Genomic DNA, 15,414 nt, shown 5'->3' with positions numbered 1-15,414 from the left:
TCTCATCTCATCCTGTTGCTTTCTTGGATATGTTTACCATAAAACTACTGATTACTTTACATGAGAGAATATTTCAAACAATTTTTTGTAGTTTATACTTTATTAAAAATACATTTCTGCACCTGGGTTCAGATTCTAGAAATTTTTGAGGCAAAAGAAGAAGATTCAAAATTTTGTAAAAGGAATTTTGACTGCCCCTTACAGTTTATGTAGAATTGTGGTGATACAGGTTTTATCTTTTGTTCTTCTGTTATATTCCATATTGGGCAATTTCTAAATTTCTTAGATTTAATTATGAATATTGCTGTCCCTGGGAATGCCTGGTTAATGTCACTTAGCAACATCTGTTTGGTTAATTGAATGAGTTTTCTTCTTAATAAATATACTATATTACCACATAAACTAGGGACCACGGTAAATCTCATGTTTTAAACAGATGAATACCTTAATAACTTACCCAATTTTAAGTTTTTTTGTTTAACTATTTAAAAAAAAAAACATATGAACACTGCAATTAGTCCTGCACAGGCATCTTACTTTCCAATTCTCATCTTTCACATTTTTATAGCCAATAAAATACTTCCAAGATGAATGCACTTAACATCAATATTAATATTCTGAAAATTATGGCATACAGTAATGAAATCTTATATTGTAAATGTATTTATACAACTTGAAATTAATAAATTAATATTTAAATTATTTTAAATTAATATAATTAATTATATAAGAATTAAGCATATAATAAATTTGAAAGCATACCTCAGTGCCCTGCACCTTTAGTTTCATGTGATCCTCTCGAGTTGTTTTACCATCTTTGCGTTTTTTCCAGCAATAACCATCTCTTCGATATCTCACCCTCTTTCGACTGTACAAAAGCATTGAACCACTTTTTGGCCTATAAAAATTAAGTAAAATGTGAAGTATTTAAATCAATACTTCTATTATGTAATTACACAATATAACTCATACTTTATTTAAAATAAAGAGCCAGTAGGCTTCATTTCGGCAATGTAAAACATTATTTAAATTAAGGGGATATTAAATCCTGCATTATTTTAATAATGCAGGATTAAGAAATAATCCTGCATTATTTCTTAATCGAATTACCGAATAAGAAACTCAAACACTGCAAAAAGTGTGAGGATATCACAACAGATAATCACAATAATGAAAAACACCATATTCAAAGGGATGAGAATATTTTGGAGAGAGAGTGAAGAAGACTAAGACAGTGACTATTCTCTGAAAAGTTACATATATAACAAATTAAGAGAATGCCAGTTGCAGAGCCTAGCCTGATGAATATCAGGAAAAAGGATGATATAACAGAAACAAGTTGGTAAGGAATTGTTACTGGTTAAATGTATAATGAGGAATGTGAGCAAGGGAATGAAAAGCAAGTTCTTTTTATGGAAAGTGGTTGGTGAGGGAAAGCACTGCCCAAGATTGTGATGAGTGTAGAAAAATAGTGAATGTGTTTTAGGCACAGTTTGATGAGATATGTGTGTGGCAGTCGAACCTTCCAAAAAGAGTCTTTTGATCTCATGGAAGCTAATGTCAATAATAATAAATCAGTTTACAATTTGTTTGAAAAAGTAATCCTGATTAATCAAGAATAGCTGAAAAGTGAAATGGTAAACATAAGCCCTGTGAGTGTAATGCGATGTAAGAGGTGTGGAAAACAATGGAGTTGATTATGAAGAAAAACTTAAAAACGCTTTTAGAAGTCAAAAAAATGAAAGGCTTACTGCAATACAACTTTGTTAACAGCAAGTTCCGTTTACAAATTTGTTTCAATTTGTATACAAACTGAATGGCATTAAGGATAAGATATTAATCAAAGATTGAGGAAAAGAAGAAAGAGTTAGAGTGTAATACTGAATGGTCATATCTTCAATGCTGTCTTTAATTATGACTCAGTGAAATTCAGCAAAGGTGAGTGTCCTTACTAATGGTTACTGGATTGTATATTAAGGATACTTATTAAGAAAGTAAAAGTTAACAAAATTTACAGTTAACTTGAGATGGTAGTCAATGAAAGTGAGAAAGAGGTTACCGCTTCAGAAAAATTAAATAATGGTACTTCACTAGTTTCCAAAATGGCAATTTAGATATTATTTCTATTATCACCATCAGACACTGGTGTTAAGAGACTCATCATGGGAGTCCAATTGCCATGCACACACACACACAGTTCATCAACTCATGCCTTGAACTCATTTTCATTGTTTCTAAACTCACTACATTCTCAAATGTAGCATTTTGATCATCAACAACTCTCCATAATAAAAACCTACTTCTCACTCACTGGTTAGGTAAGTCAGGAGAAGTTTTCTAGCAGTCTCTCATATTCTACGAAAATTCTCTTTCACGTTAATCCAGTAACAACTCCTTACTAGCATATATGTCTCATTCACATTCCTATGCCTCTCCTGCCCAACAGGCTCTGCAAAATCCACTTTCTCAATCTCTCTTAATACCCAACATTCCAGGGATCAAAAAAACCATCTTATTCAATCATCTGTAGAATCTTCATATCCAATACATCCTTCCTAAAAAAAAACAGGTGACCAAATCTACCCACAGCAATCTATATGCAGCCTGATTAACACCTCATACAACAAAATCATAATATCCTTACTTCTACATTCAATGTACTCTGCATCGATGCCATAATCCAGTGGACAAGGACTTAAATTTTAGGTCCTTATCTGCCATTATCCCAAGATTCCTTATCTCCTCAAACTCCTGCAAGATATAATTATTATTAAGAGAGACCTCCAGAGAGTTCAGAGACTCACTAAAGGAGGCCACATATTTCCTGCACCAACTGCCATACCTATTCTCTTGAATTCATTCACACTACAGGCACCACCCACCACCTCCAAAGCTAATCCATTCAAATCATGCACAACTCTATGAGAGAAAAATCTAGTTAACCCCCACCCTTCATGACTAATTCATTCTCAAATTCCAAGGATACCCTCTTATCCTTTCTCCATCCTCCATAAAATGAAAAATTCTATCTACTGGTATCTTCTATAACTCATTCACAAGTTTGTAAGTCTCAATCATATCACCTGTCTGCAGTCCACAAATTCTCCAACTGTTTTCATAATCTGCATTCCACAAATCCCAATATTATCTTTAACATTTCCATTTGCACTATCTCCATTGTATCAGAATCACCACAGAAACTAAAAGACCAGCTCTGAAAACAACAATTCAAGTGAGGTCATATCAAGATCTTATAGAGAGGCAAAATAATGTCCAAATCCTTACTTATCAAGGTTCATTTCTCCATTGCAATTATTCTCTGAGATGTATTTGCAATATTTGCTATATGGCCCTTGGACTTCAATTTTCTATCAATTAAAATTCCAAGATCTGTAACCTGATCAGCTTCTTCCAACATAATCCCACTAATATCATATGACATTGGATAGAGCATTACAAAGTGCATAACTTTACATTATTAACTTTCATTATGTAAAATTATGGAGACAAAATCACTCCTGTTGAAGTAATTACTTTCTTACAATTAAGCAAATACACGACGTTTTGACCTCTATATCAAGGTCATCATCAGGTATAACTGACAGTTATTTTAAGATGTCCACAATTCCAACCTATTCAAATCATTCTGCAAGTACTGCATATCTTCTGCATTCCTGATGACTATGCCTTCCTATCTTTGAAGCATCTGCAAACAGCTTTATGGCACCTGTCAAATCCTTCTCAACACCATTAATGTAAAGAGTGAATAACAATGGACCAAGGACAGATCCTTGTGCTATACACCCTCTGCCAAAAAAGTAACCAAACTTTTGATAGAAAATAAAACACAGGCCAATTACAATTATTCAAATCATTTATTTCAATCAATATACTCTCCCACAGCTTCGATACAGCATTTGGCACGGTTAATTAATTCGTTAAATGAATTTTTTTATATCGGTTTTTGGGATACTGTTGAGGGTCGTGGTTACTGCAGCTTGAACGTATACTGTTGAGGGTCGTGGTTACTGCAGCTTGAACGTTTTCAATGGTGTCATATCTCTTTCCTTTCATCGGCAAATGAAGTCGGGAGGAAGAGAAAGAAATCATAGGGTGCTAAATCAGGTGAATATGGCGAGTGATCCAACACAAAAACTTGGTTTTTGCTCAAAAACTGTCTCATAATGTTCGAACGATGAGATAGTGCATTAGCGTGCAAAAGTGACCAGCTGCCTGCATCACGATATTCATGCTGTACGCGACGAATTCTCGCTATCGATCGCTTCAAAACTTCGAGATAAAACTCGCCATTGACCGTTTGGCTAGGCGGAACGAATTCCTTGTGGATGATGCCCTTGGAATCATAGAAACAAATCAGCATTGTCGTTAATTTTAACTTCTCCAAGCAACGTTTTTTCAGATGCCCCTCTTGTGGTGGTCTCCACTCAGCACGTTTTGCCACCAATAATGTTCGTTTCAAGGAGGTTTGAGTCCTTACGAGCAGTTTTAATGAGGTCCTTGCAGTGTTCAATTCGATACATTTTTTGGTCGTTGGTCAACTTGTGTGGAACAAATCGTGAATTCAATTTACGAAGGCCCAAACTCTTGGTCAAAATGTTGTGCACAGTTGAATTTGGAATCCCCAATTAATCTTCAATCAATCTCACAGTGATTTTGGATTTTTCTTTGATGAAATTACACACTTTTTGGATGTTAACTTCGTTCAGTCCAGTTTTTGGATGGCCCGGCTTTTTGTCATCCTCAAGCATCTCACGACCACTTTGAAATCACTTAAACCACTCGTAAACTTGAGTACGGGATAAGCATTCATCATTGTATGCTTTTTTAAGCTTTTCATGCATTTCGGTAAAACTTTTACCAAGTTTAACACAAAAGTCAATTGCAGTTCTCTGTTTGAAACTGAAACTTATTTTCTGACTGTTTGTCAAAACACACTGTCACTCTTGGCACTAGAACTCGGCTTCTAATGAAACAAATGTCATAAACAGTCAACACAACACTAATGAAGGTTGCCACTTTCAACAACAAAAAGATACTGGAAGTTTTTTCCACTTGGTTAGACTATAATAAATTTAGTTTAATCCTTTATCCAAGTGTAAGCAAACAAAGTTTGCACCTGAAGTATCTTCAGGACTGAGGCAACTCTCAATATCTCCCATAATGCAAAGCACATGTCCACATTATACATGGATATACTGAGACAAGGAGTGATGAGAGCTTGGTTCACCTTTACCACGAGTTGCCTCAGTCCTGAAGATACTTCAGGTGCAAACTTTGTTTGCTTACACTTGGATAAAGGATTAAACAAAATTTATTATAACAAAAAGATACAACAGGTAGCGCCACTAGTTTCTTCTATTTTTCTAAAAGTTCGGTTTCTTTTTGGACAGAGGGTGTAACTACTAGTTACCTTAAATCTTGAAGACTTGGATCCTCCATATACGACTTTTTGATATCTGGTAGTCGGCCATCCTCTTATGAACGCTAACATTTTATAATCCAATTCCATATTTGCCAAATTATGCAAAAGTCTTCCATGCAGTATTCTATCAAAAGCCTTAGCAAAGTCCGAAAGTATCCTGGTGCATCCATTCCTCTCATTTAATTCAACTGTAACATTGTTGTAAAATGTGAGCAAGTTGCTCAAACATGATCTTCCCTTAGTAAACATATGCTATACAATGCAAAGAACAGATTCTCTGTTGACCTAGTATTCCCACACCTCTGGTGGCGTGAGAATACTAGAGGACATTCTTGGAAACCGAGCAAGAGTGTAGAAACTGTTAGCAAGGGTGTTAGAAATAAATTTTTGCTTGGAGAGTGGTGAATGAGTGGAAGAGGTTGCCAGAGTCTGTTGTGGGTGCCATGACTGAATGGGTTCAACGTGAAGTATGATAGATACTGTGCAATGTTGGATAGTGATTGGCATGATGTTCAGGACCTCATGCCAATTGATGAGTCTAAGGACTCTATGGAATAGGCAATAATAATAATAATAATTAAGAGATAGGTCAATCTACAGTGTTATCAGCAGGAATTCAAAAAAAAAGTAAAATGAATTATTAGATGTACAATCGTGAGATGGTGCTACTGTTAAGAGGTTAAGAATTCATCATGCCTATCACCTCATCTCTGTATGGTCTTCCTAAAATACATAAGGATAGCAGCCCACTATGCCACATAGTGGAACTGTATTGGCTCTCCCACTTACTACCTTGCAAAACATCTTTCTCTCTCATCTTTGGAATTTCACTGGCAACCACTTAGCATAAGCAGTACTCCACCACTGCATTTTCCCTTCCTATTCTTCGAAAAATGCTATATCCTGCTACTTCTATTCCTGTTAGTATATCATCTTCCGTCAACCATGTCTCAGGGATCCCAAAAATCTTTGGACAGACTGAAGTTATCAGCACCACCAATTCATCTCCTTTATTCTGGATACATCTGCCATTTGACAGGGTCCATATGATAAAGAATTATCAAGGCACTATTTCTATGCATATCATTATCCCCAACAGACTAATCCCACAAGAGGCCACCCTTCTATCATCCACTCTGATAATTCTAGTTTCCTCTTCCAGATGCCTATGTCCTTCCTCATTCAAATGCAAGCCATCTCTCTCACACATGCAGTTCTTTTCTGTCCTCAAATGCCCTCCATGCATCCATGCCTCTCTTTCGACATATTCTGACTATCATACTATTTATTACTGATGCTCTTCTTTGTAGCTCTGCATTATCATACCTGGGCAACACACTACATTCCCTCTCAGTTTTCTTCTGTATAACTTCAAGTATGAACTTCAGATCTCTTGCCATCTGATTCACACTGCCCTCAAGTCATTCGTGCCCAGCATCACAATCATTTCATCTACTCTTTCGCCTTGCTTAATTACCACAGTCACACTATCTATTGTTCCTCCAGGCAGACACCCCCCCCCCTCCTCTGGCATTCTGTCTTGCACACCCCGGATCACTAAGTTGCCATACATCACACTTCTTACCACTCTGTTTCTTCCCTACTCACCTGCATCTCTCAGTCTCTCTTCTCTGACATTTTATTTCCTTGCTCTCCCACTTACCTGTCATCTCTCTCCATCCCTGGTTCCTGCAGTGTCTCATCTTTCTCTCATTCCCTCTCTTTCACTGGTTCTCCTATTCTCTCCTTTTCTAATATTCCCATAACTCTAACTCACTCTTACTCTGATTTGCTTCGCATTCATTGTTTCCAATCTCCTAATCTCTCCTTTCACATCTCTCTGCAAGATGCCTGCTTTTGCTTGACATTCATCCTCCCAATCAACACTATCTTCCAAAACGAAAATATAAAAAGTACACTATGTACTTTTTATATTTTCATTCACATGCCATTCATTTTTTTCCTCACCCTCAATCATGCTACTCATCTCTCTTAGCCAGTATTCACCTATTTCTGATATAATGACAGAGTGTAGAGTAGGCCTCCCTTGATGAGCCTTTGGGCTCCCTGGAGGTATCATGTAATAATAATAATAATAATAATAATAATGCTGAATCTGTTATGCTAAAGTTACAAAGTTCTTCCCATTTTCTACATTTTCCACAGACATGCACATCCTTGTCTCTCATGACCATGTTTCTAACTGCCAGGATGCATACATCGCAATCACCGCATCCCACAAAATCCTGTAGTATGCTGTGTAGAATGTAGTCCTTAAATTGTGGAGGAGTTGCTGATAAGCTATTGGCAAACTGAATTGTGGCTGCTGACATTATCTAAATACAGCCCAAAGAATACTAACAAACTATACTAAAATATTATGTTTAAATACAAATTTCCCAAAGGCAAACCATACATGCCGCAATCACTGCATACTACAAAATCCTGTAGTATGCTGTGTAGAATGTAGTCCTTAAATTGTGGAGGAGTTGCTGATAAGCTATTGGCAAACTGAATTGTGACTGCTGACATTATCTAAATACGGCCCAAAGAATACTAACAAACTATGCTAAAATATTATGTTTAAATACAAATTCCCCAAGGGCAAACCACCCACAGGCTATATGTTCAATCTAGCTAAGATTTCACAATAAATTTAAAGTGAAACTCTAATAAATTATAACAAAAACTTGACTTTTTTTTCACTGCTACCTCATAGCACATCTGACTATAACCTCGCCTTCTGGTGGACCTCTCCTATATAAATCTCTGATATAAATCAATAATTAGTCCAGTTGTTACCCATGGATGTGAAACTTGGATATTAACAGCAAAAGTAGAGAATTTAATTTCAGCTTTTGAAAGAAAAATCCTTATAAAAATATTTGGACCTGTGAATGATAATGATCTCTGAAGAATCAGATACAACCATGAGTTATATCAACTTCATAAAGAACCCACATCCAGTGTAATCAAGTTCAAAAAATACTAGCTGTGGTAGTGATGGGCAGTAAATAGCACTAATGTAGATGATTGGTAGTAGAGGTTCAGTGTAGTGGTGGAGATGGAGAGTTGTACAATAGGTGTCCTCCCACGATGAGTCTTCGGACTCCTTGGAGGTGTCACAAATAATAATAATAATAAAAAGTTGCAGAGGGCAGGACATGTTTTTCACATGGAAAATGAGAGTATTCTTATGAAGAAAATTGATAATAAAATTATTGCTAAAGACTAAACCAAAAACCTAGAACAAGATGGATAGACACCATTAGCTAAGATAGTCAACATCATACTACAGTGTCCAAATTGCAGAAGGAAAGTTTTGGACAGACAGGGTTGGAGGCAATAAATTCAAGAGGACAAGGTTTGATTTCGGCTGTAGAGCCATAAGAAGAAGAAGAAATATACCACTGTACATGCATTGTCCAATACATTTGTCACCTTGTTAAAATACATAAGCAGAATGCTATACCAAGAAGTTTTATACTTGGTTTTAATCCGTTTCCCAAGTAAGCAAAACAAAGTGTTGAGCATGAAATATATTCATGTCTGAGCCTTATATATAGAAGATAATTACCTCATATCACTTGCCTTAGTACATATCCCATAATGTAAAGCACACTCCTTTCACACATCTATAATGCAATGCATAATGGGAAGGGCCACTACCAGACCGGTTTCGACCTTTATTGAGGTCTCTTCAGTGGGAGCCAGACCCAGGAGAGATACTAAGGTTTAAGTAATGCAAAAGTCATATATATCTCATATACAAGTAGACAAAAGGTGCTTGCCCTTCTTAATAAAAAATATCTGGATGAGAGAAAGATGTAGAAAGTTTTTTACCTTGGGTGTAACATACGTTAAAGATACCAAGAAATTTTATAGTTGGTTTTAATCCATTTCCCAAGTAAGCAAAACAAAGTTTTGCGCGTGAAATATATATTCACGTCTGAGCTACTTGTATATGAGGTTAAGGACTTCATATCACTTGCCTTAGTTTGTATCCCATAATGCAAAGCATTAGCCTCTATATACAAGTAGCTCAGACGTGAATATATTTCACGTGCAAAACTTTGTTTTGCTTATTTGGGAAATGGATTAAAACCAAGTATAAAATTTCTTGGTATCTTTAACATATATTACACCCAAAGTAAAAAACTTTCTACATCTTTCTCTCATCCAGAGATTTTTTATTCACACCTTAGTATCACCACATCTGGGTCTGGCTCCCGGTGACGAGACCTCAATAAAGGTCGAAACTGGTCTGGGTGGTGGCCTTTCCTTTAATGCACAGCATTATACATGTCTGCAAGGAGACGTACTTTGCATTATAGGAGATACTAAGACAAATGATGATAACTTAATCCACCTTTACCACAAGTTGTCTCAGTCCTGAAGATACTTCAGGTGCAAACTTTGTTTGTTTACACTTGGATAAATGATTAAACTAAATTTATTATAGTCTAACCAAGTGGGGAAAAAACTTCCAAGAAAAAAAATGCATCTGCCTGTATGGGTTTTTCTTAGACACTCTTTTCTGTAAACAGAAAAGAGTGTCTAGGAAAGGAAGACTGTTGTTTTTTTGTTTTTCCAAGGTGAACTAGATTCTGGGGTGTTAGTTATTTATTTAAGTGTGTTAAGAAGATATGGAATGTATCTGAGCCATGTGGTCAAATAGCGAACGCATCATCCATGTAGCATAGCCAAACAATGGGTTTTTGTGGGGCTGAGTTTAAGGCTTTTTCTTCAAAAGTCTCCATAAAGAAGTTGGCTGAGGGGGGGGGGGGGGGGAGTGGCAAACCCATGGCTGTCCCCTCTATCTGTTTGTAGAATTTTTCTTGCCAAACGGAATAGCCTGAGTTCATTGTGAACTGAAATAGGGCTGAGATATCAGGAGGAAATTTGGCTTGGATGAAGTCTAAGGTATCTTTGAGTGGGATATTCGTGAATAGGGGAGGAGCATTAAAACTGATCATTATGTCAGTGTGTTGGAGAGAGAAGTTTTCTATACTGGCTTTGAAGTGAATGTTTAGTATACTTTATTTAGTAATTTCCTGAAATAATTTAATAGTCATGTGTTACCAACATATAAGCTTATCAACAAGAATTATCTCTCTCTCTCTTTCTGAGTACATCTGCACACATCTATACATTTCAAGGAATTCATCATTACTCTCACAACTACTATATTCCTGTATTCTTTCACAGTATCCATGATCAAATTCATATGAAAAAAAAGTTTGTGAAATGAGTTGAACTGTCATGCAAGCTTTGAAAATAATCGTACATATCTTACTAAAGTGATATATCACAGAAAACAGTCTCTTTAATTTTCCTGATTCTGATATGAAAGTGAAAATTAACAATAACCATTCTTGCATTTCATCAATAAATAAGTCAGGTAAACAGAGGATCATCAGACAATTTTGCATTTTTGATATTTCCCAGCAAAATTTAATATATAACAGAAAACGTTTTTAAAAAAATGGATATTAGCATAAAATAAATTATCAATCAGAAAAATACAGCTGCATCATCAGTTATGTAGCTGATATACTTTTCACTGGAGTATGATCTGTTACTGTATCAAAAATGTGAAGATTATAAATTTCAATTTACATAAAAAATAAACTCACCTGATTTTAACTTCTTTTGAAAGCCATTCTTCATGTCTATCAAAACTGATTAAAATGGCAGCAATTTCCTAAAAAACAACATTTCTTAATGAAAAATTTTACTTTTTAGTAGGAAAAACATTTTATGTGTTTATGTGCAATGAATTGTCAGTGTAAAGTTGCACTAGTCTTAATAATGAGGAGTCATACTAATGATTTTGAAAGTATGGTGTGAGGTAGAAGTGGGCAAGACAGGATATTTAGTGGGGTGTTGCTACAAACCAAGGAGCACAGAAGGTGGGGACTAGGAGATGTTTAGACAGTTGAGCTTGGCAAGTGCAAGAAGAATGATTGTTATGGGAGATTTTAACTACAGCAGTATAAATTGGAGAGAGGAAGATGCATGTAGCAATAAGGGAATGGAATTTCCAGAATTTTTGAGGGACAAATGTCTTAGGCAACATGTAATAGAGGGAATAAGAGGTTCAAGAGTTTTGGATTTGGTCATAGCATCAGAAGAGTTGATAATAACTGAGATGACATCTCTCGCACCAGTTGGAGAGAGTGATCATGTGGTTTTGACTTGGAAGATGAATAGGCATGCAGGAGTATCAAAGAGATGGGAACGTATGTGGAATTATAAGGCAGGTGATTATAATAGTCTTAGAAGTCAACTTGGGAAGTTTCATGGAGGGAGGAAATGGAAGGCTGGGATATCATTAGTGCTTGGGAAATTGTGAAGAAATATTTGTTAGCAGCAATAGTAAGCTATATTCCACAAGTGAGGAAGAGGACACGATTTGGAGTAAAGTGGATGACAAACAATATTAAGCAGGAACTGCATGTGAAAAAGAGGCTATGGAAAAAATATAAGAGCAGATGCATGAAGAATATAAAACACAGGCCAGGAGAGTGACTAGTATGGTAAGGAAGGTGAAACTGAAATATGAGAAGAGATTGGCCCTAAGATCCAAAGAAAATCCTAGGGAATTTTTTTAGCTATGTGGCCAGTAGGAGGAGGAGGAGAAATGATTGTGGAAGAATGACATTGTGGGATAAAAATGGGAATAGAGTGACTGATATAGAGGACATCGTGGAATTGTTCAATGAACACTTTATTGGAATGTTTCATCCTGGAAGAGTAAATTTTAATACTAGAGGGATAGGGCAGGTTCGAGGTTTAGAGGTGCAAAAGGAGAGTGTGTTCCAAATACTGAGTACTCTAGATGTCAGAAAAGCTGTGGGACTGGATGGTATTTCACCACAAGTTTTGAGAGAATGTGCTAAAGAACTGACAGCTCCTTTGACCTGGCTTTTCAATGAAAGTCTGGCTACAGGAAAAGTGCCCAGGGAATGGAAGGAATGTAAGATAAGATACTGCCATTGCTTAAGGGCAGAAGCAGACTGGAAGTGTCTAATTATAGGCTAGTTTGTGAATCATCAGTAGTTGTTAAGATCTTGGAGAAATTAGTGAGGGACCGTATACAGCATTGGGCAGATGAGGGTAATGTTATCTGTGAGAGTCAATATGGATTTCTGAAGTGGGCGCTCTTGTTTTAGTAATATGTTAGCCTTTTATAATAAAGTTACAAGAGCAGTAGATGAGGGAAAGGCATATGCTACCATTTTCTTGGATTTAGCGAAGCCATTTGACAGGGTGCCACATGATAAGCTGATATTTAAGTTGCAGCACATGGGTTTGGATGTCAAGTTAGTACTGGATTCAGGATTGGCTGTCCGATAGGTATCAGAGAGTTGTATATGGTGGGACAGTTTCAAGGAGGCAGAGGGTTACAATGGGGGGTCCCACTGGGCTCAGTACAGGGATCTATATTGTTTAACCTTTATATCAATGAAATTGTTCAGTGGACTGTAGGGGAGATATTCAGTTGTTCGCAGATTACGTGAAGCTGGGAAGGGTTATTAGTAATAGTCCAGATGTGGTAGCTCTGCAAGAGGATTTGAATAAGCTAGACAGAAGGGCAAATGAATGGGGGTGGGGTCAGTTTAATACAGCAAAATGTAAGGTCTTGAGGTTTGGGACACATCGATGGGACGTTGCATACTCTATTGGAGGAGCTATACTGGAGGAAGTAGGGGAGACAAGAGATCTGGGGTTGATGATTGATAGAAACCTGAAATTTAGGGGACATATTGCAAAGGTGGTGAAGGAAACACAGAGGATTTCTGCAATAATGAGAAGGACACTGACCTGCAGAGATAAAAGAGTTATCATTCAGTTGTATAACACTATGATCAGACGACACTTAGACTATTGTTCTCAGATTTGGCCCCAGAATTTGAAGGGGATAAATTAACTGCCGAAAAGGTACAAATGGATAACAAAGATGGTTTCAGGAACTGTACAATGTTAGTTAAGAGGATTGGCTGAGGGAATGTGGACTGCAGAGTTTGTTAGATAGAAGAAGGAGAGGTGGTATGATTGAGACTTCTAAACTGTTGAGAGGTGGTTACAGGGTTGACACTGGGGAGTTCTTTCACTTGGTTGAACAGCGAGAAGGAGTGATGACAAGGGGTCATCCCTGGAATTTACGAAAGGAAACTGTGAGCAAGAGGGTGAGGAGTGGTTTCTTTGCATGGAGGGTGGTTGAACCATGGAATGCATTGCCTGATAGAGTGGTGAGAGCAAGAACGGTCAATGAGTTTAAGGAGTGGTATGATAGACTTTGTGTTTCCTAGGAAGGACCTCCCGTGATGAGTCTTTTGACTCCATGGAGGCCTGAATAATAATAATTAGAAATAAAGTTTATTTCTAACATCTTCATTTTGAATATAATACTATGTCTGCATAATGTTCCACTTACACCATATAAGTGTAGTGTTTTGAACATCTTTTCTTTCTCATAGTACCATACTATATTCTAGATAGATATAAATCATGAATTTATATCATGTGAATTTTATATCATGGTGAATAGATATAAATCATGATGGCATGAAAGAGTTAACAAAAGATGAGCGAGTGGCATTGTATGGTGACTCCATTATTAAAGGTGTGCTAGAGGATAAAATGCACAAGGTATGTTTTCCAGGCGGTAAAATGAGTAGAGTGATTGAGGCATTGAATATGAGGCGGGAACGAGCAAAAGAGTTAATTGTATTAATTGGTACGAATGATTTGAGAGAGAACAAGGAGCATGTCAGAATGAATGTCAGGAGACTGCTTGGAAAGATAAAGGAGAATAGTGTGACAGGAAGGGTGGTCAGTGTGTTGCCTAGGTATGATTGTGGTGAAATGAGGCGGAGAGCAAGGATTATGAATGATATTCTGGCTGAAATGTGTGAGGAGATGGGAGTACAGTTTGTTAATGTGTGGAATGAGTTTGAGGGACGAAGTGAGCTGTATGGGAGCGATGGACTGCATTTGAGTGGTTATGGTGTGAGTCGCTTGGAGAGACTGCTGCTGGAAGGTAGAGAAGTGAATAGAGAGAATGAATCAGATCAAGAGGGGAGTGATGTGGAAGAGCAGGAGAGTAAGACAGGAGAGATTGAAGGAGTGGAAATGAATGTGGAAGTGAGTGGTATGAGTATAGATAATGAGAGAATGGGTGTGCAAGAGGAACAGGGAAACGGGGAGGCTCAGGGTGGACAGGGATACACAGCGTGAGAAAGGTGGATGCTCCAAGAGGAGGTGAGAGAATGTGTAGGCAGGAAAGTAATGGGATGATCAGGGATCAAAAGGAAACAGATGGAATTGCAAAGGGTTCTAAAATGAAGAAGCAGAAAGGGAAATGGCCCCAGTCCAGCATGGAGAGATCACATCGAGTGAGTGGTATCAGTGGAACTAGCTGTAGATCCAGAAATGAGTTGTTGTGTTTGTATACCAATGCTAGAAGTATAAGAAACAAGGCGGATGAAATGGTTGCACTAATTGCGTCTGTGCACCCAGAGATTGTCGGAATAAGTGAGACATGGTTAGATGAGGATGACATCCTGACAGGAATAGAGATGGAAAGGTATGATGTGTTTCGTGAGGATAGAAGGGGTAAAAAGGGAGGGGGAGTGCTATTGATGATAGAGAAAGAGTTATGTCCATACAAGGTAGAGATGCAAGGGGGAAATGGGGCCAGTGGTTTTGAGGCAGTATGGTGTGAGATAGAGGTGAATAGATTCAAATACTTGGTGGGATGTTGTTATAGACCTGGTAATGTGGATGGTGGTGATAGTGAAATGTATAGTCAAATAAGCCAAGCAAATAAGAAAAGGATGATCATTATGGGTGATTTTAATTATGGCAATATAGATTGGAATGAAGAGATAGCAACTGGAAGTAAAGAAAATGAGTTTCTTGAGTTTTTGAGGGATAACTACCTCAGACAGTATGTAACAGAGGGC

The 15,414-nt window shown here is 37.2% G+C and overlaps 1 protein-coding gene across 3 annotated transcripts in view; it reads right to left on the bottom strand.

Moving 5' to 3' along the window:
* Nucleotides 1-15,414, bottom strand: part of LOC150107659 (calmodulin-binding transcription activator 2-like) — a 790,456-nt gene that overhangs the window by 360,433 nt on the left and 414,609 nt on the right. For all 3 annotated transcript variants that reach the window (XM_090391992.1, XM_090391993.1, XM_090391994.1), the window contains 2 exons: nucleotides 11,080-11,147; nucleotides 763-898 (listed from right to left, as the gene is read on the bottom strand). In XM_090391992.1, the coding sequence (XP_090248118.1) occupies nucleotides 763-898; nucleotides 11,080-11,147 (204 nt within the window). The remainder of the gene's footprint in view (nucleotides 1-762; nucleotides 899-11,079; nucleotides 11,148-15,414) is intronic.

The sequence above is a fragment of the Typopeltis vanoorti genome, chromosome 4 (genome assembly GCF_054136105.1).
Source record: "Typopeltis vanoorti isolate ZY-2024b chromosome 4, IOZ_Tvanoo_1.0, whole genome shotgun sequence".
Lineage (NCBI taxonomy): Eukaryota > Metazoa > Arthropoda > Arachnida > Uropygi > Thelyphonidae > Typopeltis > Typopeltis vanoorti.
The sequence above is the reverse complement of the archived record's forward strand: the minus strand, read 5'-3'. Positions and strand labels throughout refer to the sequence as shown.